General features: G+C 43.2%; 1 protein-coding gene across 4 annotated transcripts in view; it reads left to right on the top strand.

Annotated features, from left to right (window-relative positions):
• The first annotated feature begins 7,870 nt into the window (after positions 1-7,870).
• Positions 7,871-25,179, top strand: part of RNASEH2B (ribonuclease H2 subunit B) — a 59,920-nt gene continuing 42,611 nt past the window's right edge. For 2 of the 4 annotated variants that reach the window (XM_015544566.2, XM_042964154.1), the window contains exon 1: positions 8,669-9,083. In XM_015544566.2, coding sequence (XP_015400052.2) covers positions 8,861-9,083 — 223 coding nt within the window. In that variant the 5' untranslated portion in view covers positions 8,669-8,860. Of the gene's footprint in view, positions 8,478-8,668; positions 9,084-16,863; positions 17,015-25,179 lie in introns of those variants that run through there. The other 2 variants (XM_042964532.1, XM_042964285.1) reach the window with 2 other exon arrangements.

Genomic DNA, 25,179 nt, shown 5'->3' with positions numbered 1-25,179 from the left:
CATTATTTATTTAATTTCAAGTTAGTTAACATACAGTGTAGTATTGGTTTCACGAGTAGAACCCAGTGATTCATCACTTGCATATGACACCCAAAGCTCATGCCAACAAGTGCCCTCCTTAATGCCCATCACCCATTTAGCCTGTCCCCCACCTACCTCCCCTCTGGCAACCCTCAGTTTGCTCTCTGTATTTAAGAGTTTCTTTTTTTTATATATTAAATATGATTTATTGACAAATTGGTTTCCATACAACACCCGGTGCTCATCCCAATGTATTTAAGAGTTCCTTAAGCTTTGCCTCCATCTCTGTTTTTATCTTATTTTTCCTTCCCTTCCCTTATGTTCAGCTGTTTTGTTTCTTAAACTCCACATGTGTGAAAATCATATGATATTTGTCTTTCTATGACTGACTTACTTTGTTTAGCATAATACGCTCTAGTTCCATCCACGTTGTTGCAAATGGCAAGATTTCATTCTTTTTCATCGCCAAGTACTATCCCAGTGTGTGTGTGTGTGTGTGTGTGTGTGTGTGTGTATACCACTTCTTTATCCATTCATCAGTCAATGGACATTTGGCTCTTTCCATATTTTGGCTATTGTTGATAGCACTGCTACAAACATTGGGGTGCATGTGTACCTTCAGACCCGCATTTTTGTATCCTTTGGATAAATACCTAGTAGTGCAATTGCTGGGTCATAGTGTAGATCTATTTTAAATTTGGGGGGGAGCCTCCATACTGGAGGTTCTGGAATCACATTCCAGAGTGGCTGCATCAGTTTGCATTCCCACCAACATTTCAAAAGTGTTCCCCTTTCTCCTCATTCTCACCAACATCTGTTGTTTCCCGAGTTATTAATTTTAGCCATTTTGACAGGTGTGTGGTTGTATCTCATTGTGGTTTTGATTTGTATTTTCCTGATGATGAGTGATGTTGAGCAGCTTTTCATGCGTCTGTTAGCCATCTGGATGTCTTCTTTGGAAAAGTGTCAATTCATGTCTTCTGCCCATTTCTTCACTGGATTATTTACTTTTGGGGGGATGTTGAGTTTGATAAATTCTTTATAGATTTTGGATGCTAATCCTTTATGTGATACATCATTTGCAAATATCTTCTCCCATTCCATCGGTTGCTTTTAGTTATGTTGATTGTTTCCTTTGCTGTACAGAAGCTTTTTATCTTGATGAGGTCCCAATAGTTCTTTTTTGCTTTTTTTCCCCTTGCCTCTGGAGATATTTCTAGTAATAAGTTGCTGCAGCCGAGGCCAAAGAGGTTGCTGCCTATTTTCTCCTCTAGGATTTTGATGGTTTCCTATCTCACATTTAGGTCTTTCATCCATTTTGAATTTATTTTTATGTATGGTATAAGACAGTGGCCCAGTTTCTTTCTTCAGCACCATTTGCTGAAGAGACTTTTCCCATTGGATAAACTTTCTTGCTTTGTCAAAGATTAAGTTGGCCACACATTTGCGGGTCCATTTCTGGGCTCTCTATTCTGTTCCATTGATCTATGTGACTGTTTTTGTGCCAGTATCGTACTGTCTTCATGATTACAGCTTTGTAATACAGATTGATGTCTGGAATTGTGATGCCTCCAGCTTTGGCTTTTTTTTTTTCAACATTACTTTGGGTCTTTTCTGGTTCCCTCCAAATTTTAGAATTGTTTGTCGTAGCTTTGTGAAGAATGCTGGTGTCATATTGATAGGGATTGCATTGAATGTGTAGATGGCTTTGGATAGTATAGACATTTTAACAATATTTGTTCCTCCACTCCATAAACATGGGATGTTTCCCCATTTTCTTTGTGTCTTCTTCAGTTTTTTTCATAAGCTTTCTATAGTTTTCAGCATACAGATCTTTTACCTCTTTGGTTAGGTTTATTCCTAGGTATCTTATGGCTTTTGGTGCAATTGTAAATGCGATCAATTCCTTGATTTCTCTTTCTGCTACTTCAGTGCTGGTGTATTGAAGAAGCAGATGCAACCAATATCTGTACATTGATTTTACATCCTGCAACTTCGCTGAATTCACATATCAATCAGTTCTAGCAGTTTTTTGATGGGAGTCTTCCGGTTTTCCATGGACAGCATCACGGCATCTGTGAAGAGTGAACGTTTGACTTCTTCTTTGCTGATTTGTATGCCTTCTATTTCTTTTGGTTGTTTGATTGCTGAGACTAGGACTTCCAGTACTATGTTGAATAATAGTGGTAAGAGTGGACATCTTTGTCGTGTTCCTGATCAGAGGGGGAAAGCTCTCAGTTTTTCCCTGTTGAGGACATGGCCTTTGTGATGTTGAGATATGTTCCTTCTATCCCTACTTTCTTGAGTGTTTTTATCAAGAAAGGATGCTGTATTTTGTCAAGTGCTTTTTCTGCATCTATTGAGAGGATCAGATGGTTCTTATCCTTCCTTTTATAATGTGGTGTATCACATTGATCGATTCGGGAATATTGAACCAGCCCTGCAGCCCAGGAATAAATCCAACTTGATCATGGTGAATAATTCTTTTAATGTACTGTTGAATCGGATTTGCTAGTATCTTGTTGAGAATTTTTTCCTGCAGCTTCATCAGGGATGTTGGCCTGTAGTTCTCCTTTTTAGTGGGGTCTTTGTCTGGTTTTGGAATCACGGTCATGCTGGCTTCATGGAATGAGTTTGAAAACTTTCTTTGCATTCTACTTTTTGTAACAGTTTGAGAAGAACAGGTATTAATTCTTCTTTAAATGTCTGGAAGAACTCCCCTGGGAAGCCATCTGGCCGAAGAGTCCTGTTTGTTTGTAGATTTTTGATACCTGATTCAATTTCCTTGCTGGTTATGGATCTGTTCAAATTTCCTATCTCTTCCTGTTTCAGTTTTGGTAGTGTGTAAGTTTCTAAGAATTTGTCCATTTCTTCCAGATTGCCCAGTTTGTTGGCATATAATTTTTCATGGTATTCTCTTATAATTGTTTGTATCTATGTTATTTGCTCCCTGTGTGGCTCAGTAGGTTGAGCGCCCGACTCTTGCTATCAGCTCAGGTCATGATCTCTTGGCTCTGAGATCCAGCTCCGTGTCGGGCTCTACACTAGTGTAAAGCCTGCTCGGGATTCTCTCTCTCTCCCACTGCCCGTCTCCCCACCCCTCTCTCTAAAAACAAAATAAAAATTAAAAAAAATATTATCAAATTAAAATATTAACTGCACAATTTAGAAAATACACCAAAGAAAGAAAGAATGAAAGAACAACTCTGGTTAGATTTTAGCCACCAGTCTTTTATTTCTGTTATTCTTCTTAGTTGTGACCATACTTTCTGTACAAGTTTGTATCCTGCTTTTGAACATAAATATTTAAATGAAAAGTAGCCGATATTTGAAACATTCTCAATTTACTGACTTGCTAGGTAATTCATGGCTTAAAAACACACATCTCAAAAGCATTGTACTGTTGAAATATTAGTATTATATGAGAGTAAATTAAATGAGTAATGAAGACATCAAGTTATTAAAATTTTCTGAAGTGTATGATAATTGCTTCATCTGTCATGCAGCAAACTATGTAATTATCTAATTATCTGATTCATGTGATCATGGTAGCCTATCTTTACAGATAGTTCAGGCACAAAAGTATATTTTGGAGTTTGAGTTGCCTGAGATTTCTTGCTACCTTGATTTTATGTAAAAATATATGATGTTTATAACTCCATATGCACACCCGGACTGGAATGTGTAAGCATAGTGCCAATAAGCTTCAGCCAAAGACTACCAGAAGCACACCTGTAGTTGAACAAGTTCAACTTGTCACTTGTTGCAGGGAGGGTGAATACACGCCATGGGAAATCATGGGTCTTAGTAAGACAGTGTTAGAAGGAAGCTTCAGTCGTGTGACCCGGGGGAGAGCCTAAGGAAGCAGACATGGCCTCCAGATTGGGTGCTGTTGGAAAGTGGGGAAATTGTGTGATTGAGGGTCTTAATGAATCTCATCTATAGGAAGGGAAAACTGGAATGATGATAAAGCTGTACATGGTAAAGAAGTAGCAGTCACTCATTTGGTCTAAGAGAGGGGAGGTGTGTGGCATTTTGTGGGTGGCACAGTGACCTGTTTTTGTCTGTGCTTGGCCAAAACCATGAAGTGGTCTGGCTTTGTCTCATTTTCTTCTGGTTTCAGGGCAGGCTTGTGTGAGGCTGGTATTCTGGGAAATTGTTTTTGTCTCCTGGCAGAGTCACACTGTCCAGCTGTGAGCCCCGGGCCAGCTTCTCAATGTCAAGGGTGGCTCTTCTTCCTTTCCTAATAGCTTCAGTCATTTTTCTTCTAGAACTGGCAGATCTCACTAGTTTACACGTGCCACACTACCCGTCTGCAACAAGTATAATCCAATTTTAGGCTGGGTTGGATAAGAGAGTGAACATAAAGGAAACATTCTCCCCAGAAAGGATGGTTCACTACTACTACTCATTGGTCCCCTTTGTAAACAATTGGCTCTTTTGAGAGCTGATCCTTTTCTCCTCCCCAGCCTAGGCTCAATGTTGTTTTCTCTGTTGTCACTAGATGAACACTTGGCAACAAGACAAAAACAAGGCAACAGTCTTTTCTTATGGTAAAAGTGATGATAGATGTGAATTTTCATTTGCATTTTGTTTTGAAAGAAGCATTCTCATAAGTTTTTAATAATCTCTAAGGGGAGAAAGAAATTGTTCTCTACGCCTTAGCTCAAGGATTTTCTGCTCTGGTCACCACTAAGCATTGCTAGAGGTCATTTGATTCTGAACGTCTTCCTCCCAGTTCCTTTTTTTTTAACTAGAAAATGAACATCTCTTGCTTTTGGCATTTAGAAGAGCTTCTGTGATTCTCTATTGAATTCTCTACCTGCTGTTTCTTTCGTATTCTTTGGAGAATGACCTGCTTGACTTTTTGCATGTTAGCATGACTAGTATAAAAATTAATTTCTGGAATATTTTATGGTATATTGGAAAATCCATGTGTTCTTGTTTGTAAAACTTAGAAATACCAGAAGCCACACTATTACCATAACTGCCTATTTATCTACATACATATTTATTCAAAAGATATATACTAAGCACACAGTGTGCCCATAAGCTTTGTCCTAGACATTGGACACCAGGGCAGGAGGGAGGAAGGGTGAAGAGCCATCTATGGGTTGGTATTCCTGCTCGGTCACTTGCTGGTTGGGCATGCTGAGCAATTAGTTATCTCTCTAAATTTACATTCTTCCTCTGTACAATGTGGGGATCCCACTAATACTTCCCCTTAAGGCTGCAGGAGGATGGAAAGAGATCATCTGAGTTAAATGTTTAGTACGGTGTTGTCACAGTTAGTACTAAAAGAAAGCCATTGCTATTTTTTGAGGATTAAGTGGTGAATAACTAGATGCTATCCTTCGTCAAGGAACTGGTGGAGGCTTGGGCTCCGCTACCTAGTGATGTAACTGGGAAGACTGGAGGCATCTCACTCATTCTTGGGGAGGGTGTTGGGGGGCAGGCAGCAAGACGAGTGCTGTAGAGAAGGAATTGCCTAAATAAGACCTGGTGGGTGAGTAAAAGTTGACCAAGCGGTGGTGAAGAGAGAGAAAGTGAAGGAATGCAGCTAGTGGAGAGCAGGGTGTCCCTGCAGTGGGAACACAATGTCAAGTGCTCGATGTGACAAGGGCAGTTCCTTGTGGCTAGACTGTGGACAGGGAGGGAGGCAGTGGGAAGTGTGGTTGGAGGGGCAAGTGAGGACAAGATCTCAAGGTCCCTCTGTTCAAAGCTTAGTATCTTGGACTTTATTTATCCTGAGGACAATAGGACTCTGGAGTCAGTTTCCTGTATCACCACTGGTACCCCTTCTAAGAAGGTACTCAAATTAAACATTTTAAGTGGATAAAGGAAATCGTTTAGAAATGTTTGTTGGAACAGATTTTTAAAAAATGTTTTTATCCCTGGACGGAAACGCCAGAAAGTAAATTATACTCTCATTCATAAAACATAGTGACAGTCGCCCATGTGTGCCCTGGCTCCTCTCTGATTTGACTTTTCTTGCCCCCTCATTCTTTACCTGTCCCTTATCCCACTACCCTCCGTTTTGAAGATGCCATTCCTTATGTGTTCCATCCATGGTCTTAAAACTGCATGTATCCTTTTAAAAGATAGAATGTTTTAAGTGGGTTTTATTTTTTAATGTTTATTTTTGAGAGAGCCAGAGAGCAAGAAAGCATGAGCGGGGGAGGGGCGGGGAGAGAGACTGGAGACACAGAATCTGAAGCAGGCTCTAGGCTCCAAGCTGTCAGCACAGAGCCCCACGCGGGGCTCAAACTCACCAACGGCGAGATCATGACCTGAGCCGAAGTCGAACGCTTAACCCACTGAGCCGCCCAGGTGCCCCTTATGTGGGTTTTTGACTTATCTACTTGGTATTCTATTAGCCCTGCATCTTTTGTTTTCCTCTTGATATGAAGCATCCATGTTGCTGTGTGTACATGTAGTTCATCATATGAACATCTAGTCCATTGCTTTGAACTGTCGCAAAGTCCATGTATAGTATGCATTGTAGCATCATTTATAATAACAGTTTGAAATAACCTAAATATTGCACACTAGGGAATGGCTAAGTAACCTCGGTACATTAGCAGTATGAAATAATGCCTCCATTAACAATACTCTGGATGCCACGGGAAACATGTTTATACAATGTTAAGGGAGAAATGCAGACAAAATTGTCTTTACTCTGTGCAAACTACCTCCTAATAAATACATATTCATACAGCCAATGGCCGGAAAGGATCAGAGAATGAAAACAATTCTGTATGTCAGAGCAAGGGAACTGTGGGTAACGTTTCTCTTGTAGCTGTTAATAGCGATTATGGTGTGCCTGGGAATTTAGCCTACACACGCTTTTCCCCTAGTATAATCTTGGGGGAGGGAAGAGATCAGAGCAATACTAATCTGCTGCCTGTCCCAGCGTTGGCATCTGGATGTCCCTCCTGAGGCAGAAGGGTGTGTCCTCCAGTCAATTTCAGCCGCATTTGCCACCACCACTCCCCATGGGAAATTGGACTGAAATTGAAACTCCTTTCAGAAGGCTGAGATAGAAGGAGTTCTGCCAAAGTTAACTATCTTCAAGAAAAGGGAAGTGCATTAAGCTATGTAAAATATTATTCTTCCATTCGTGCAAAAAGACACGGACTTGTACGTGCATGGAAAATTTTTGGAAGAACAGACAAGAAACTGTTAACAGCAGTTGCCCCCTGGGGATGGAGATTGGGGATCTGGGGTAGGAGGGAGACCTATTTTTCTTTAAAGTATAAGAGAAGTATTTATTATTTTCTTTTAAGAAACCCTGTACCAGGTACCACTTTTTCAATTAAAATTTTATTTTTCAAAGTTTAAATCACCAAATTTCATGAACTTAACTTTTAAACATCCCTTTGATTAAAAAAAAAAAAAAACACAAACTTTTTACTTTATCTGTTTAGAGAGAGAGTATGGGGGGGGGTGGGTTGTGCAGAGAGAGGGAAAGAGAATCCCAAGCAGCCTCCACACTGCCAGTGCATGCAGGGTGAACTTACCAACCCTAAGATCATGACCCGAGCGGAAACTGAGTCCCACTCTTAAGGACTGAGCCACCCGGGTGCCCCTTAAATATCCCTTTTAAAATGTCTTAAATTTTTAACTCATTACAAAGATTCTCCCCAAATAACAAATTCGTATTTTGAGCACCTCTTTTTAGTGGTGAGAGCTAAGCCCAATTCGAAGACTACTTACAATGCATTATGAATCCACAAAGCACAAAATACTGTGACCTTAATTCCAACGCAGAATGCAACCGACAAACAAGATAGACTAACAAGAATGACATCAGGATTAGAATCTGATGGCAGTCGTCCTTAACACGGATCTGCTGCAGGCTTTTTCCTCCACGCTTGGTGTTCGCGTTCCCCAACCCTCCGGGTGCGGCGGCCTCATCCGTCCCGGGGCCCCCCCGCTCCCGGGGGGGGGGGCCCGGCCTCGCTCGCTCTCCCACCTGGGACTCCTTCCGCCGCCGGCCGCGCCACCACTTCGCGGGCCGAGGCTCCCCCGCCCGCCGCCGCGTCCCAGGGTGGCCGCCCCGCGCGCCGCGTCACTCCGCGCGCTCGGTGAGGACCTACCACTGGCCGCGCAGCGGAGGGGAGAGGCCGCGACCCTTCCCCTGCCGGCGGGCGACGCGCCACCACTCGGGTCGCCTCGGCCTGGCGCTAAATTTAAAACCATTCACAGGCGCGGCCGGCTGGCTGCGGAAACGAAAGTTAATTCGTCCCGCGGGCCGCCTCCCGGGCTCCGCCGGCCCCTCCGTGCGCCGCGCTAGCGGGGATACACCCCTCCCCCGCCATCTTCCGCCGGCTCCGGGCAGGTCCCGCGCTCCGCGGGTGAGGCCTGCTCGCGCCCCGCGAAGAAGGCGGGCGGCAGGGACGGCATGGACGGCGGGGACCGGGCTCGCGCCCGGCAGCACGTGTTCCTGCTTCCAGGTAAATACGCCCGCCCCGAACGGCGGCGCGCCTCGCCCGGCCCTCCGCCCGCGCGGTCCGGCGGCGGCGGCGGCGCGCGGCCGGACTTCCACCTGGGGCGGCGGGGCGCGCCCCACGTCGGCTCTCGGCGCTCGCGGCCCTGCGCGCGCACCCCAGCGGGTCCCACTCCCGCGCGGAGCCCGGGCGCCGCGGGCACGGGCGCGGCGCGTCCCCGGGCCCCCGGTGTGGGACCAGATTCTCTCCCCGACGCGTCGCACCCGCTCTTGGTCACTCCTTACAGCTGGCTGCGGGGTTTGCAACCCAACGCCGAAAGCGCAGAAACGGGCCGAGCGTTATTTCTCCGGCTGCGGTGGGCTGCAAGGAGCGGCCCAGGCCTGTGGAGAATGACGCGGGCTCAGGGACTCGCGGCACGCTGTGGGGCCCGGAAGTGTCTGTTTCGGGGGGCAGTTTGCTGTCCCCCTCTCTCTCCCCACTCTGCAGCTGGCCCAGCTCTGGGTTCCTGCTGGATAGGATCCAGTGAGCCCGGAAAGGCCTCAGACGCTGTGCACCTTTCTAACAAGGCCCAGATGATGGTAGAGGTTAGGACAAGCCTTCAAAGAAAGTCAGGTGGGTAGTTAATGACATAAGTGATGGAGCCAGGCCCTTTTTCAGCCTCCCCCTAGGTGGTGAGGGGCCATCCGGGGTCTGCAGAGGATTGGAGAAATAGATAGTGAGATACCGCACGCGATGGGCTCCAGGAAGTGTCAGAATCAAAGGCGTTTGGGACTAGGGAATGCAAACCCGTCAAGTTTGGCCCTCTTGTAGGTTGATACATTGATATGATGGCATAACATTGGAAATAAGGAGAATCCTTGGTTCACTGTGTTTAATTTTTAGGTTTAGCTCAGCAAATGCAGTGTTTTTACAACAAATCATGGTCTGATGATGTTATAGGTATGTAGCAATCTAGACTTTCATGATGAATATTGAAAATTCTTACCTGACAGTGTGTCAAGAATATTTTTGTGTGTATGTTTCACTTTTTCTCCCTTTATAGTTATTACACACAATACAGTATACAAATTTAAGTGTGCAATTCAGCAAATACACTCATGTATTTTCATTAGGTACACGTACGTGTACACCCCTGTAATCATCCCCCAAGTCAAGATGTAGAACTTTTTCAGCAAGCTCATGCTTGCTGCTAGATAGCCACGGGTCAGTGCTGACCTTTGTCACTAGAGATTTGTTTTGCCTGTTTGGGTAAGTGTGTACTCCTGTAGGTCTGGCTTCTTTCACTCAGCAGTATTTCTTGAGATTCATCCATATTATGTGTAGCAGTGGTTTGGTTTATTGGTCGATTTGTGTTTTCGTTGTTGTGTGTATTTTATTGTATGAATATCCATACTGTTTATTTCCTCTGCTGTGGGTGGACATTTGGATTGTTTCCACTTGGTAACTATTGTGAATTGCACTTTTTTTTTTTTTAAGTTTATTTATTTTGGGAGCAAGCAAGAGAGAGGGGGAGGGGGAGACAGAGAGGGAGAGAGAGAGAATTCCAAGCAGGCTCTGCACTGTCGGCACAGAGCCCAACACGGGGCTCAAACTCACCAACCTTGAGGTCATGACCTGAGCCGAAACCTGAGAGCCAGATGCTTAACTGACTGAGCCACCCAGGCACCCCGTGAATTACACTTCTAAGAACATTCTTTTATGAGGCTTTTGGTAGAAAGAGGCACTCATTTCCCTGGCGTGTGTACCCAGGAGTGGAATTACTGGTTTTGGGGATCTGTATGTTCAGCCTTAGTAGATGCTGCTAACGGTTTTCCCAAGTGGTTATACCGATTTACACTACCACCAGCCGTGTGTGAGAGTTCCCATTGCTTCACATCTTCACCAGAGATTTGTATAGGCAGTTTTTTAAAAGTTTTGTATTTGAGAAAGAGAGAGAGGGAGGGAGAAAGGCAGAGAGAGAGGGAGAGAGAGAGAATCCCAAGCTCGACATGGGGCTCCATCTTGCGACCCTGAGATCTGGACCTGAGCCAAAATCAAGAGTCCGACACTTAAACAACTGAGCCACCCAGGTGCCCGGAGATGTATATATGCTACAACCATTAAAGCAAATTTCAGGGTTTTGATAGAATCTAGCAAAGGCCTACTCGTATACATGTTTTACATTAGAAAAAATCTTCTTCTTGTTTTTGTCGCATCAATTCAGTGAGATTTTAAGGGTAGGAACTCCAATTCTTTCACAATCAAGTGCATTATTATTATTTGGATACACACAACGGCTGCTGATAATTTGAGTTTCTTATTTTGTTCTGTTTAATTGGTATTGACATTTTCATTCTTGAAAATGCATATATCCTCATCGTATTAAACACAAAAACCTGGGGCACCTGGGTGGCTCAGTCGGTTGAGCTTCTGACTTCGGCTCAGGTCATGATCTCACGGTCTGTGGGCTCGAGCCCCGCATCGGGCTCTGTGCTGACAGCTCAAAGCCTGGAGCCTGCTTCAGATTCTGTGTCCCCTCTCTCTCTGACCCTCCCCCGTTCATGCTCTGTCTCTCTCTGTCTCAAAAATAAATAAACATTCAAAAAAAACCCACAAAAACCTTCATTAACTATTGCATCCCTGAAAATTAAAAAAAAATGTAATGTTTTACTTCTTTTTGAGAGAGAGACAGAGACAAAGTATGAGCAGGGAGGAGCACAGAGAGAGAGAGGTAAACACAGAATCCAAAGCAGACTCCAGGCTCTGAGCTGGCAGCACAGAGTCCGACGCGGGGCTCGAACCCACAGACCGTGAGATCATGACCTGCACCGAAGTCGGATGCTCAACCGACTGAGCCACCCAGGCACCCCATATCCCTGAAAATTTTAGGTTTAATGTGTTTACTGCTGGACTGTGAGAAGTTCAGTCTGCTTCCCGTTCAAAGCTGAGATGTCCTGTGGCCTATGAACTCATTGGAGAGGGCTGAGCCAGCTGCTCAGGAGCTGCGTTGTCTGGCTGGCTTGTTCTTTACCACTACTTGAGCTTCCTGTTCCTGCCTGTCCGGCCGGCCTTTAGTGCCACCTGCAGGCTTTGAGCGTACAAACATTGGTGGTTTCACAGTTCCTGCAGTGCAACAATGACACTCAAACTTGAGGGCATAGGTCACCTGGGGAACTGGGCCCCACCCCCAGGGTTTTTGAGTCGGTGGCTCTCCGGAGAGGCCTGAGAATGTGCATTTCAAACAAGTTCCCAGGTGACGCTGATGCTGCTGGTCTGTGGACACCACTTCGAACCCCCGCACTGAGATAGCCCTTGGGAGTGGGTAGAGAGGAGTAGGAATGGCCAGCCCCAGGTTTAGCTCTCTTTTCGTGGGCCGGAATTTGTATCCTCAGGGGTGTGCGTGTAAGTCCAGGGTATAAGGCCCATTTTCACAGACACATATTTGTGGGTTTTTTCTAGCAGATGAGAAATCAGCTACGGTAAGCTATGCATTTGAGACAAGGAGACTATATCCTCCTTGGAGTGAGCACCATAGCGCCAGTCAAATTGGGCCCTTAATTAAGAAAACAAAGATTATAGAAGATTTTTCAAGAATATTTGGTGGAAGCCGTTTGTACTCAGTTTTAGGACATTTCTGGGATCGGAGGAACTTACTCTGTTACTGGAACACAAGCTCATTAACCAACAGATGAATAGAACTTTAGAGATTTACCCATGAGGCAAATGCAAAGCCACTGGTCCTTGGGATGACACTTTTTTCTTGCCATTTAGTTCATGTTGTTTATCAAGTTGTCTACAATAACATTGTGTTATACGTTGAAGGATATATTAAAAAGGACTGTTTAGGCCTCTTGCTTTTTAATTCCTCTGGAGAAGTCAAAATTCCCAGAGAAACAAAAACTGAAACTTGGAAAGGATACTTGTGAGGTAGTAAGGCTTAGGGCCTTCCTTGACTTTCATAGGCTGCCAGGGACAGAACTGCCTCCCATGCAAGCAAGACAAGCATTTCTTGTAGTTTGGGATGGCCTTCAGTGTTTCTCCAAAAAGGCCTGTGGGTTCTAGCCTATTCACAGTTTTAGTTACTGTAAGAGACCATTAACATCTCTATCTTTTAGAATTTGGTATAAGTTTCTATCTCTCTTTGCTGCCCTAAAAATAAATATTTAAGCCATATTCTTAATATTTTTCTCTAGTCTAAGTTTTGTACACTTGTCAACTCTACTAGGTTGGGATAGACCCTAACGTGAAAGGTGGGCTGGGAACCGATTCACCAAGTATAGAAGTCTGTGTGGATTGTTTGTGTGGCTGCACCCTGTGGCTGGACCATCTCCAAGGAGATGTCAAAACATTGGAAAACCCTAATGTTGTGTGAGGGAAGAAAGGAAGGGCAGAAATGATCTCAGGACCACTAAATTGATTTGGGTCAGCTTAGGCTGAAAGCATCCCTCATTCAGCCCCCTGATTAAGAAGCCCCCAGATCAAGGTAGATGCCACATCACATTTTCAGCTGTAGACAAGTTTTGCAATAAAATTATTCACCTTTATCTCCAGAAAACACACGTTCAAAAGCATTTTAAGAAGAATTGTATTTGTTACTTCTTTCCGCACAGCATGAATAGTGCTAGCTTTTGCACGGTAGAGGATGGGTTGCTTTTGGAGGGGAGGTAAGAATCACAGGCCGGCCTGCCTGCCTACCTTAGACATTCCAAATACATTAATGAGCCTTTTATGAGAGGCAGCATGATGATCACAAACAATACGATCCTCTTTGTCTCTCCAAATAGAATACAGAAATAGATTTGAAAGCATTGTGAGAATGCAGGCTTTAGAACCATGTTCTAATTAAAGGATTAAAAAAAAATCAACTTTAAAAGGCAAAAGTAGTTTTTGTAATTAATGGTAGAGACAATTTATATTAATGTTATTTCTGATTCGAGTCTTGTAACTTTTTAATAAGCCCACAAGAAACACCTCTTATTTGAAAAAAAAAAATAATAATAGTGTGAAGTATGTGGTAAAGGAAGAATTGCTATAGACCCAAATGACTTTTTTTTCAGTGACCCTAAAATGCATAAATAAATAAAACTTTTTTCCTCCTTTACCTAAAGGCACATGGTTAATGTCAGAAGAAAACTGTAAGCAGATTTTTTTTTTTTAACGTTTATTTATTTTTGAGACAGAGATAGACAGAGCATGAACGGGGGTGGGTCAGAGAGAGAGGGAGACACAGAATCTGAAGCAGGCTCCAGGCTCTGAGCCATCAGCACAGAGCCCGACGCGGGGCTCGAACTCACGGACCGTGAGATCACGACCTGAGCCGAAGTCGGCCGCTTAACCGACTGAGCCACCCCAGGCACCCCAGATTTTTTGGTTTTTTGTCAACACTGTTTACATGTATGCATGTTTGTGTTTGGAAATCTAGCTTGTGGGCTGAAAGCTTCCTTATTTTCAGAAGAGCTTATTCACAGGGCAGGAACCTGTACTGTACTTGGTAGGAGATGGGGCACAATTCCAGCACTGGTTTTAGACAATCTCTGGATAATTAAGCTCCGCTTCTTGGGAGATTTGTCTTTTACTGAATAGTCTTCTGCAGGCCGTCAGCAGCACGGGAGTCTCTGAGTTCCCCAGCATGGAGCATGTTTAACGTTTTCCACACAAATCCTGAGGCTGGTTTTGTCTTTACGAGGCTTTTTTTGGTGGCGGTTCCACCGACCTTTTCTCAGACGGCCACTGGATCTGCCCTATCTGAGCACACTCTGAAGCGGGTGGACTTAGTCGGTTGTCAGTTGTGCAGTCAAGCTGAGCCTGATACTGTCCCGCTAGTAATTGTTCCGAAAGATTTGGGATATTTATAAGAACTTTTAACTCTCACACATTTATCCTCCAGGGCAGAAAAGAGTTTTCATAAAAGGAAAGTGAGAAATGTTCACAATTTTTATTTGAGTATGGTTGTCACCTCATGTTATGTTAGTTTTAGGTGTGCAACATAGTCTTTCAGCCACTCTGTGTGTTATGTGTGCTGTGCCCACCACGAGTGTAGCTGCTGTGTCACACACCCTGCAGTACTATGATACCATTGGCTGTCCTCCCCATACCCTACCTTTTATTCCCTTGACTTGCTCATTCTGTAACTGAAACCTGGATCTCACACCCCCCTTCACCCCACCTCTTCTCCTCTGGCAACCGTCAGTTTGTTCTCTGTATTTATGGGTCTTTTCTGCTGTTTACTTTGCTTTGCTTTGTTTATATTCCACATGTAAGTGAGATCATATGGTATTTGTCTTTCTTTGTCTATTTCACTTAGTATAATACCCTCTAGGTCCATCCATGTTGTTGCAAATAGCAAGATTGTATCGTTTTTATGGCCAAGTAATATTCCATTGTGTATGTATGTATACACACACATTTTACACACACACACACACACACACACACACACACACACACATAATCACATCTTCTTTCTCCATTCATCTATTGATGGACACTTGGGTTGATTCCATATCTTGGCTGCCGCAAATAATGCTATAATAAATATAGGGATGGCCCTAGCAACCTTTTTCTAGATAGGTCACCTAAGGCAAGGGAAACAAAAGCATGTCAAAATAAAAAGCTTTTTTAAAAAGTTTTGACTACATCAAAATAAAGAGCTTCTGCACAGTGAAGGAAACCGTCAACCGAATGAAAAGGCTACTCACTGAATGGAAAAATATATTTGCAAATAATATATTCAATAAGGGGTTAATATCCAAAATATAGAGAGAACTTATACAACACAACATCAGGAAAACAAATAATTTGATTAAAAAATGGGCAGGAGACCTGAATAGGCATTTTCCCAAAGAAGACATCCAGATGGCCAATAGACACATGAAAAGATGCTCACCATCACTCATCATCAGGGAAATGCAAATCAAAACCACAATGAGATGTCACCTCACAACTGTCAGAATGACTAAAATCAAAAAGACAAGAAATAACAAGTATTGGTGAGGATGTACAGAAAAAGGAACCCTCATGCACTGTTAGTGGGAATGCAAACTGGTACAGCCACTGTGGAGAACAGTATGGAGGTCCCTCAAAAAATTAAAAGTAGAATTGCCATATGAGGGGCACGTGGGTGGCCCAGTCGGCTAAGCCTCCAACCTTGGCTCAGGTCATGATGCCTGTGTTTGAGCCCTGCATTGAGCTCTGTGCTGACAGCTCAGAGCCTGGAGCCTGCTTTGGATTCTGGGTCTCCCTTTCTCTCTTCCCCTCCCCCACTGCACTCTGTCTCTCTCAAAAAATAAATAAACATTACAAAAATAAAAAAGAAATACCATATGATCTAGTACTTCCACTACTGTGTATTTACCTAAAGAAAACATAATTTTTTATTTGAATAGCAGAAAAGGGGGGCACATGGGTTTTTCCCATATCCTCTAAGCTTTTACCATGATGTTAAGACACAAACAACTTATCAGTATTTTCTAAAGTGTTGTAATAAAACATACCTAAAACTAGATTTATGCTATTTATTGGCTCTGTGTCCTTGGACAAATTGCATCTTCTTTGTAAAGCCTCAATTTCCTCATCTCTACAGTGGGGAGAACAGCTCTTTCTCCTAAGCTCCCCTTTGCACCCCAAGATCTTAGTCCCAGACCTGGGACAGAGTAGGCATTCGGTAAACATTCACTGAAGGATGCATGTCTCACGTGCCATTTTTTCCTGCAGTCTTTGCTACACTGCCCTTTGTCCTCCTTTTACACTTCTATCCAAATCCTACCCCTTTCTTCAAGGCCTGGTTCAAAGTTAGTTTCCACAAAGCTAAGCCATTTGTATAGACCACAAATGAATTCCAGTATTCTTCAATTTTTCTCATTTTTCTATTTCTGCCTTTATTTCACTCCGCACTCACACTCCTCACTAAAATACTCAGGGTTATTGGGGTTATGCAACATATCTCTGTTTGAATGCCCGTGACTTTGGGTCTGCCTGGACTCTCCTGCCTGCTCGTCTTCACGTTCTCTGCCTGCCAAATGCCTGCCTGTCTCTTAACCTCAGCCCCTGGCTCCTCCAGGCAACCTTCCCTCCGAGCCTCTCCCCTGTGAGTGTGCGAGCTCGCGGTACCTTCTCGGCCACCTACGCATCTTGTGATTATTCTGTCCACTATCCTTTTTATGTAAAGATGTATCGAACCCCCAGTACATGCCAGCAGCTGGGGAGAATCCACGTGCGTTCCGCCTGCATCACCGCCACCAGCTCCTCAGTGCTGGGCACCTTGGCCTGAGGCTCCAGAGCCCTCCCCTGCCCAGTGCCTCTGAAAGCAGAGGCGTGCCACTGAGGACTCCCAGCCTTTTTTGTTCAGAGGTCCTTTATCCGTGCCTTTTAAATATCTGCCTTTCTAGGTATACCTTGCCTTTCCAGGTATGACTGTTGCTAAAGTGGGATGGGCTGCCTGCTGGAGTGGCCAGATCTGCATGTTCTGAGGCCTGTTTTATCATCTGCCTCTGAAACGCCGAGGATCCAAGCTGGCCGAGGTCTCCAGGCGGAGCTAGTTTCTCTGCAAGAGTCTAAGACATTTGGTGAGGCTCTGCTTTATCAGTATAGAGTAGTATAGATTAGACTATACTGCGCTATACTATGCTATACTATACTATATATTTTAATAGTAGAATATTATTAGAACAGTAATACAGACCCAGTGCTGTATGGAAACTTTACCCAGTTCCCAGTACGGAAACTTTAGCGATGCAGAAAAATATAAAGAAGGAAATAATTTATCTATCATCTTGCCACTGAGAAATAACAATTTTGGAAATATTTCTTTCCAGTCTTTTTATATTGTATGTATCCTAGTGTGAACTCCGTGTTTTTCTTTTTTTTTTTTCTCATTTTTCTATTTTTAGCTTTATTTCACTGTTTATTCTTTCTACTTATACTATGAATTTATTTCTTTTTTAAGAAAAAATTTTTAATGTTTATTTTTGAGAGAGAGAGAGACAGACAGAGCATGAGTGGTGGGGGAGCAGAGAGAGAGAGAGGGAGACACAGAATCAGAAGCAGGCTCTAGGTTCCAAGCTGTCAGCACAGAGCCCGGTGCGGGGCTCCAACTCACAAACTGCAAGATCATGACCGGAGCTGAGGTCGGACACTTAACCAACTGAGCCACCCAGGTGCCCCTGAATTTATTTCTATTGTAACAAATATACCAAATAGGTTTTGCTTCAGGGCACCGAGGTGGCTCAGTTAAGCCTCCGACTCTTGATTTGGCCTCAGGTCATGATCTCATAGTTTGTCCCTGCATCAGGCTCTGTGCTGTCAACGTGGAGCCTGCTTGAAATTCTCTCCCTCCCTCTCTCTCTCTCTCTGCCCCTCCCCTGCTCATTCTCTCTCTCTCTCTCTCTCAAAAAACAATTAAAAAAAAAAGTATTACTTCACAGCATAGACTGCATATTTTGAATGGATTATCTTTAAGAGTGGGTAAAGACTGAAAATACAAATAGATGCAGGAGAGGTGAACGTAAATTCACAGAACCATGATGGCCACAATGGCAAGCTGGGATTCTTTGAAAGCCATTTGAGGTTGAGGTTTTTAGGACAACCATGGCCTCCTGCAAACGTCCCTTGGTGTGCTTACCATAAATAGGATGCCAGTTTGAGTAGACCATGAATCTGGCTTGGTATGGAAATTACTATGCATTTAATGTTGAGACCTTCATCCTAACTGTGTTGCAAAACCTGGCTAGCCAGTTCATTGATCCCTGGGAAGGGCCGGCTGTGTGTTGGGGGTAGAGGCGGGGTGGAGAGTATACAAGCATTGGGACTCCGGTGTTGCAGCGCTTAGAGGTCCAGGGCTTCTGTCCCCCTGAGAGTTTACTTCCTCTGCTCAAACCAACTTCCTCCACTTAGTAGATAATAGGCTGCACGCTGCACCCACGCCTCAAATCCCCCAGTGTCTACTGGGAGAAGCTGCCCCTTTTCTCTTCTTCTCTTACAGCCTTTTGACTGGCCCCACTGTGATCACATGCAACCCCAGCCTCACCCCCCGTTAGCTGTAGCCTTGGAGGGGCAGCCTCCACTACAGCACCAGGTGGGAGACGGGGAGGACAGAGGGGTTCTGGAGGGTAGGGAGCACTTTTCCAGAAGAAGGAATGGCGAGGCTGGGCAGCGCAAGAGCTAGCTGCTGCCCTCACCCCCCGGTGTGCCTGAGCTCTGGCCCGAAGCCTGCACTGCGTGTGACAGGGTGGTCTCAGCCGAGCATTCTCAGTTTCCCAGTTCTTGGGGGTCTCTTTGGCTAGATGGCGTATAGGTGGGGCAGAGGTTTATCGTATGAAGAAGTAGATTTGGGCTGTAACTTGCGCTCTTCTTCGTTTACCCAAGGTGTGTGTAATTTCTAGGAAGCCCATCTTCTAGGTCCTGTGTCTTCTAGCTCTTATACCTTTGCAGTACACTTTGATGTCTGCTGTTGTATTTGACCCTCATGATGGCCTTGGGAATTAGTCAAGGCAAGCTTTATCATCACCATTTTACAAGACTTGGAGAAGTCAGATAATCTGTCCCAACACCCCACAGGAATTAAATGGCAGACACTCCAGGCCCTCCCTGGGTGTCTAGGACCCCTGCTGTAGGCCAGAGGCCACTCTGCTGGCCGAATGGTGGCATCCCACCAGGATGGGAGAGGCGGGAGGATCAGAAAGGGCTGGGGTTCCCTCTGTTGTCAGTTTGATGACGAGGGACCAGGCACACCGCCTGTCCTGGTGCCAGCCCTGGTTATCAGTAGACATCCCAGTCGGGTCTGTCCTTTCTGCCTCTCTAGAATATTTCTGCTTCGCAGATATTTCAAAAGCTTAGCTCCATCTGTACGTGTCGTTGGTCTTCGTGACTCTGAATTGCCCGCCATCCTGAAGTTCTTCATCAGTTTCTTCTTCAGCACACAGGTCCATCCTAGAAACATGGCTATTGATAGGGGCAGCCTTGAGAAAATGGAAAGTTTATCTTCTATGGCCTTGGTGAAGGCCGGTTTTTGGTTTTTTCTTTTTTCTTCAAAGCTTTAAAATTAAAAAGACATTCTTAGAGGAACCCATTACTTGAGAATTATTTTTCTGGGGTGTGCCTCTGTCTAGCTTTCTTGGTTTGCCTCCTGTGGCATTGAAGGAAACAGAGTGCCCCAAAGCCGGGAAAGTGACCCAGATCTCTTTGATGGCAGTGGTTAACATCTTGGGAAGGGAAGACATACAGTCATTGCTTAAATTAACATTCCTGGAAGTGGCAAGTAACTTAAAAATTATGCTGATTTGTCTTGCGTGCATTGCAAGTTTCCTAGCCAAGTGTTCCCAAGGAGCTGTCCCTGGCGATCAAACCAAAAAGAACCAAGGGGGGGGGGGAGGTGAATATGTTCTAATGGCTGATGACTGCAAAAAAATGAACCAGAACCTATTTAGGACAAGGTATTGCATGAGCATGAGAGTGATGCTCGCATCTTTTTTTTTTTTTTTTCCTATTAGATCTTCTTAAGAAAACTGAATAGCCTTGATATAGTATCTAAAAATAGAGTAAATGGTGCTTTGATGTCTGTCCTTTCTTCTCCATGTAACAGCGGGTTTGTGTTTCTCAGAGCTTATCTGCTGTGTGCCAAAAATCAGACAGGGTCACGGACAAATGTCCATTGCTTCCAAGTCATAAGAACACTTGGCAAAAAGGTGGCTCTTTCTCCTGTCTCATGTCTTTGAACTTTAAATGATACGAAGCAACTTGTCTTAACCAAGAGAGGGATAAGAAAGAGCTGCCAAGTTTAAAAACTGGTTGATAAGTAACTTCGTATCAACGGCACGGCCCATACCATGTAGTCTGAAGATGAAAAATAATGCTGCATTTTGGCTTCTACAAGACTTCCTGACCAACTTTGCAATATTACATAATGGTTAAGTCTGTGCAGTGATACACGCTGTGCACAGGCAAGTTTTCTGTGAAAACTTGGGGGTGTATGTAACTGTGTAGAGGATGTTGTACTCTCTAATGGGAAGAGCAGTTTCCTTTTCTTACCTTTGGTCAAACTTCTTTATCTGTTTTTATCGCCTGATGTTTCTTGTTTCCCACGACAGATTTCTCTCATCGTTTGTTCGTATATTTTTTGATCCAGCCCTTTTTGTCTCTCTCGCTTTCCCCGGCACCCCCGCCCCTCTTTTCCTTCTGCCGCACCCCTGGCAGTGTGGGAAGCCGGCTGGATTGGAGTGGGGGCAGCTGATTAGACGACCCTCTGGTCCTCAAAGCTGAACAGGACACAACAAGAGAAGACAAATGGGTCTGCGACGTCTTCGTTGTAAGAGAACAGGCGTGCAAGATAGTCACTGCGCCTCAGAGCTGCAGTTTGTGTTTTCTGAGTTAATGCGGATGGGATTTGAGATGAAGAGTTTCTCTCAAGTGTCTCTTAAATCTTGGCTCTCTGTCCAGCTACATAGCTCTGTGACCTTGAACAGGTTTCTTAACTTTGGGCAAGTTTTCCACCCAAAAGAGTGGGAATCAAAATAGCACCTACCTCATAGAAATAGTAGAAGGATGACATCATGTAACTTGTGTCAAGGACGTTGCCTGGTGTGGTAGATGCCCAGTACGTATTAGCTATTATTTGCTGTTTTACATTCATCGCACACAGTTGTCTCTTGATCACTGGTATGTTTTCTTTAAAGTTCAAATGTCAGGAAGGTAGCAATGAGACTTTCCTTTCTGTTGAGGTGTTTAGATCGGGATGGTAAACAGATGGAGAATTTGCTGCTAGAGTTAATGGTGACCAGTGGGACATAAAATTGGGTCTTTGTAGAAAACACAAAGGCCATAAGAAAACTGCCGTGGAATTGGTTAGACAAAAGCTAGCAGGGCTTGAGACAATTGGCAATTAGCAAGTTTGAGATATCACTGAGTCCAAAATGGCCCAAAATACCAAGTACCTATGTCTGAATTTTTTTATTTTTCTGAAAACACTTTTGGCCAGCATGGCTTAAGTCATCTCTTACATAAGAGAAAACAGTCAGAAAAAGAAGGGTGGGAAGCTTACTCTTTAAAAAATGTAATTTGAATCTTATTTCATTCAGCGTAGCTTTAGGTGTTTCATATGAGTCAATTTTCTAGATAAATGAAGTTCAACTTGTTGGTTATCAAAACTTGTTTTACTGTTTCTTACTGAGCTTTTTCTAAAGTCAAACAACGCATTCATGTAACGTTTATTGAGCACATTCCATGTGCCAAAAACTGCTGGGTACTTTACTGTATGTTGGATTATCTTCATTTTCGCCCCTAAAATGAATATTGTGTTTTGGCTTTTAGAAAAGGATATCCTGGTCCTAACTTAGTCTCTTCTTAAAAAGCTAATCATTAAGCCCTTAGGTAATTCTGTGTTTAGAATTTTTAACCTTTATATTTTGATCTTATTATTCCCTGCATATTCTTTTTTTTTATTTTTTTTTTTTTATTTATTTTTTTTTTCAACGTTTTTTTTTTATTTATTTTTGGGACAGAGAGAGACAGAGCATGAACGGGGGAGGGGCAGAGAGAGAGGGAGACACAGAATCGGAAACAGGCTCCAGGCTCTGAGCCATCAGCCCAGAGCCTGACGCGGGGCTCGAACTCACGGACCGCGAGATCGTGACCTGGCTGAAGTCGGACGCTTAACCGACTGCGCCACCCAGGCGCCCCTTCCCTGCATATTCTTAATGTTTCCATGTCACTGAGAGAAAGGGAACTGATTTTTAATTGTTTATTACATGTTCTAGGCACTTTGACATATACTTAAGTTTAAGAAAAAGTTATAAAATTTGGGGGCGCCTGGGTGACTCAGTCAGTTAAGCGTCCGACTTCGGCTCAGGTCATGATCTCGCGGTTTGTGAGTTCGAGCCCCGCGTCAGGCTCTGTGCTGACAGCTTGGAGCCTGGAGCCTGCTTCGGATTCTGTGTCTCCCTCTCTCTCTGCCCCTCCCCTGCTCATGCTCTGTCTCTCTCTGTTTCAAAAATAAATAAAACATTAAAAAATTTTTTTTCTTTAAAAAAACCTATAAAATTATTTTATAAATGAAACAACTGAGGCACACAGTTCATACTGTGCCGAAGTTCATACTGCTGAGCAAGAAAAGGAACTGAGAGTGGGTTATGCGGACCTCTTTGTCTCTGGATCTTGTACTCTTTTTTTGTGCTGACATTATCAAAGAAATAGGCCTTAGTTACAACTAGGTTAATAGAGGACAACCCTTTTCCAACTCCCACTCTCATACACTTCTTATTCTTTCTAAACGCAGATTTTTTTTTCCTTCCTTAATTAATTTTGCTATCCTTCAGCTGTGCTAAATGCAGGTAAAAGTTAGAAAAAAGATAGAACTTTTAAGCTTGTGGGTAAGGAAATAGTCCATAGGATGACCCAGAATTTTCCAGATTTAAATGAAAATAAAAACACTGTGACTTTTATAGAGCCTTTAATTTATAGTCGCAAGTAACTTTGTGTGCCTAAGGCCAGGTATAGACTAAAGAATTTATCAGAAGTCTTATAGCAATATGAGTTCTTTACTCATGCTAAGCCTTCAAGATTCGGTGGGGGTAAATCCACCCCTCCATAAAAGCAATGAAAACATTGGCAAAGATGGCCAAAATCAACTTTTTCAAAACTCTTGAAATTAGCCAAAGTCTTCCAACAATCTGAGAAGTGTTTATTCAAGAAAAACTGCTGAATCTCATTAAGCAGGGTTTGTGGCATTGTAACTTGAACTGCTCACATCTCCCTCTCTCCAGGTCTACAGGAACCTTGAAAACCAACAGTCTTGCAAACATGGTGCTTGTAAAAACCAGCAGCATTGCAACCCCTGGACGGGACAGGCCTTGTTGGAGCTTCTCCAAATGTTCCATTCCCAGAGCATTGTCCCTATTTGACCTGTCTTGCAGTTCCCTAGAAAAGCTAGATTGGAGCTCAGAACTTGCTCTGCAGGAAATACCCTGTCCCCAGGGCCTTTGTCAAAAATAATCAGTGGCAATTGTTAATATATCAGCTCCTGAGGGAGCAATCGCAGTTGGGCAAATAAGAACCTGGCCAAAAACTTAAAAGGAAGGTACGAGGAGAAGATATCCATAAGGGACTTTGAAAAGCTCTGACATATTCCTAGGAAATTAAAAGGCCGAGCACATATTCAGGACGGTATGCATGCCCAGGAGAGACCTGAGAGGGCCCTAATCTCTCACATTTAGGTAAGCAGTAAATAAAAGGTAAGGTAGAAGTTTAAATTGGTTGAGTGTTGAGGGCATGTCCCAAAACACATGCAGAACTCCTTAGCAAATGTTGGAAGGCTTATTTGTTCAAAACATTTAAGGGAATCTCTGACTACTCATTAGCTAACCACTAAACTAACTGAGACATCAGTGGTTACAAGCGTAACAGACTTTATAGGATTAGTCCAGGAAGGTCACTAAAAAACAGCAACAACTACAATGATGACAAAAAGCAGCAACAACAATAAATCCTAGGGACTTGGTGCAGGGGGTTCTGATTTTCAGAATTGTCACATCAATCATTATATTATCTAAAATGTCTAGCTTTTTTTTTTTTTTTTTTTTAAGGGTGTGGGACACCTGAAGAAATAGGAAAGTAGGTTTGTACACAGGAGAAGAAAAAAGTAGTCAATAGAAACTGTCCCTGAGGGGGCCCAGTTGTTGGACTTATTCTGTGAAGATTTTAATCAGCTCTTATAAATACATTCAAAGAACTACAACCAATTATATCTAAAAAATTAAAGTATGATAATGAAGTCTCACAAAATAAAGTATATCAATAAAAAGAGATAGAAATTATAAAAGAATATATAAATTCCAGAGTTGAAAAGTATAATAACTGAAATGAAAAATTCATGAGCAGGTTCAATAGCAGATTTGAGCTGACAGAGGAAAGAATTAGCAAAACTTGAAGATAAGCCAATTAAGATTATCTAGCCTAAGGAACAGAGAGATAAAAATATTAAGAAAACTGAACATAGTCTCAGAGACCTATAGCATACCACCAAGCATAGCTGACAAATGTATAGTGGGAGTCCCAGCAAGAGAAGAGAGAAAGAGGTAAAAAGAATATTTGAAGAATGGCCAGACCCAAATTTGATGAAAAACATTACATATCTAAGAATCTCAACAAACTCTAAGTAGGATAAACAGAAAGAGATCCATGCCTACACACAGCATAGTCAAACTGTCAAATGACGAAGAAAGAATCTTGAACGCATCAAGAGCAAGTGATTTATCAAGTACAGAGATCCTCAGTAAGATGAATAGCTGACTTCTCATTAGAAATCAAAGAGCCCAGAAGTTAGTTGGATGGCATATTCAAGATGCTGAGAGAAAAAGATACTCAACCAAGAATTCTGTATCTGGCAAAACTACCCTTCATAACTGAAGGATTCTCAGATACAGAAGAACTGAGAGAATTCATCACTAGTAAACTTGACCCTCAAAAATCATGAAGTTAGTCCTTCCAACTGAAAGGAAAAGAGACTAGATGGTAACTTGAATCCACACAAAGAATGCAGAGCACTGGTAAAGATAAATATAGATAACTACAAAAGACAGTAAAAATGTACTTTTGTTTGTAACTCTTTTCTATCTGATTTAAAATATAACTTCATAAGCAAAAAATATAAAATGGTTGATGGGCTTATCATAGATAAAGATAATTTGTGTGTATATGTATATATGTACACACACACATAGATATATGGCACATAGTAATA

This window comes from Panthera tigris, chromosome A1 (genome assembly GCF_018350195.1).
Source record: "Panthera tigris isolate Pti1 chromosome A1, P.tigris_Pti1_mat1.1, whole genome shotgun sequence".
Classification (NCBI taxonomy): Eukaryota; Metazoa; Chordata; class Mammalia; order Carnivora; family Felidae; genus Panthera; species Panthera tigris.
Note: the sequence above shows the minus strand (reverse complement) of the source record. Positions and strands in the feature narration are given on the sequence as shown.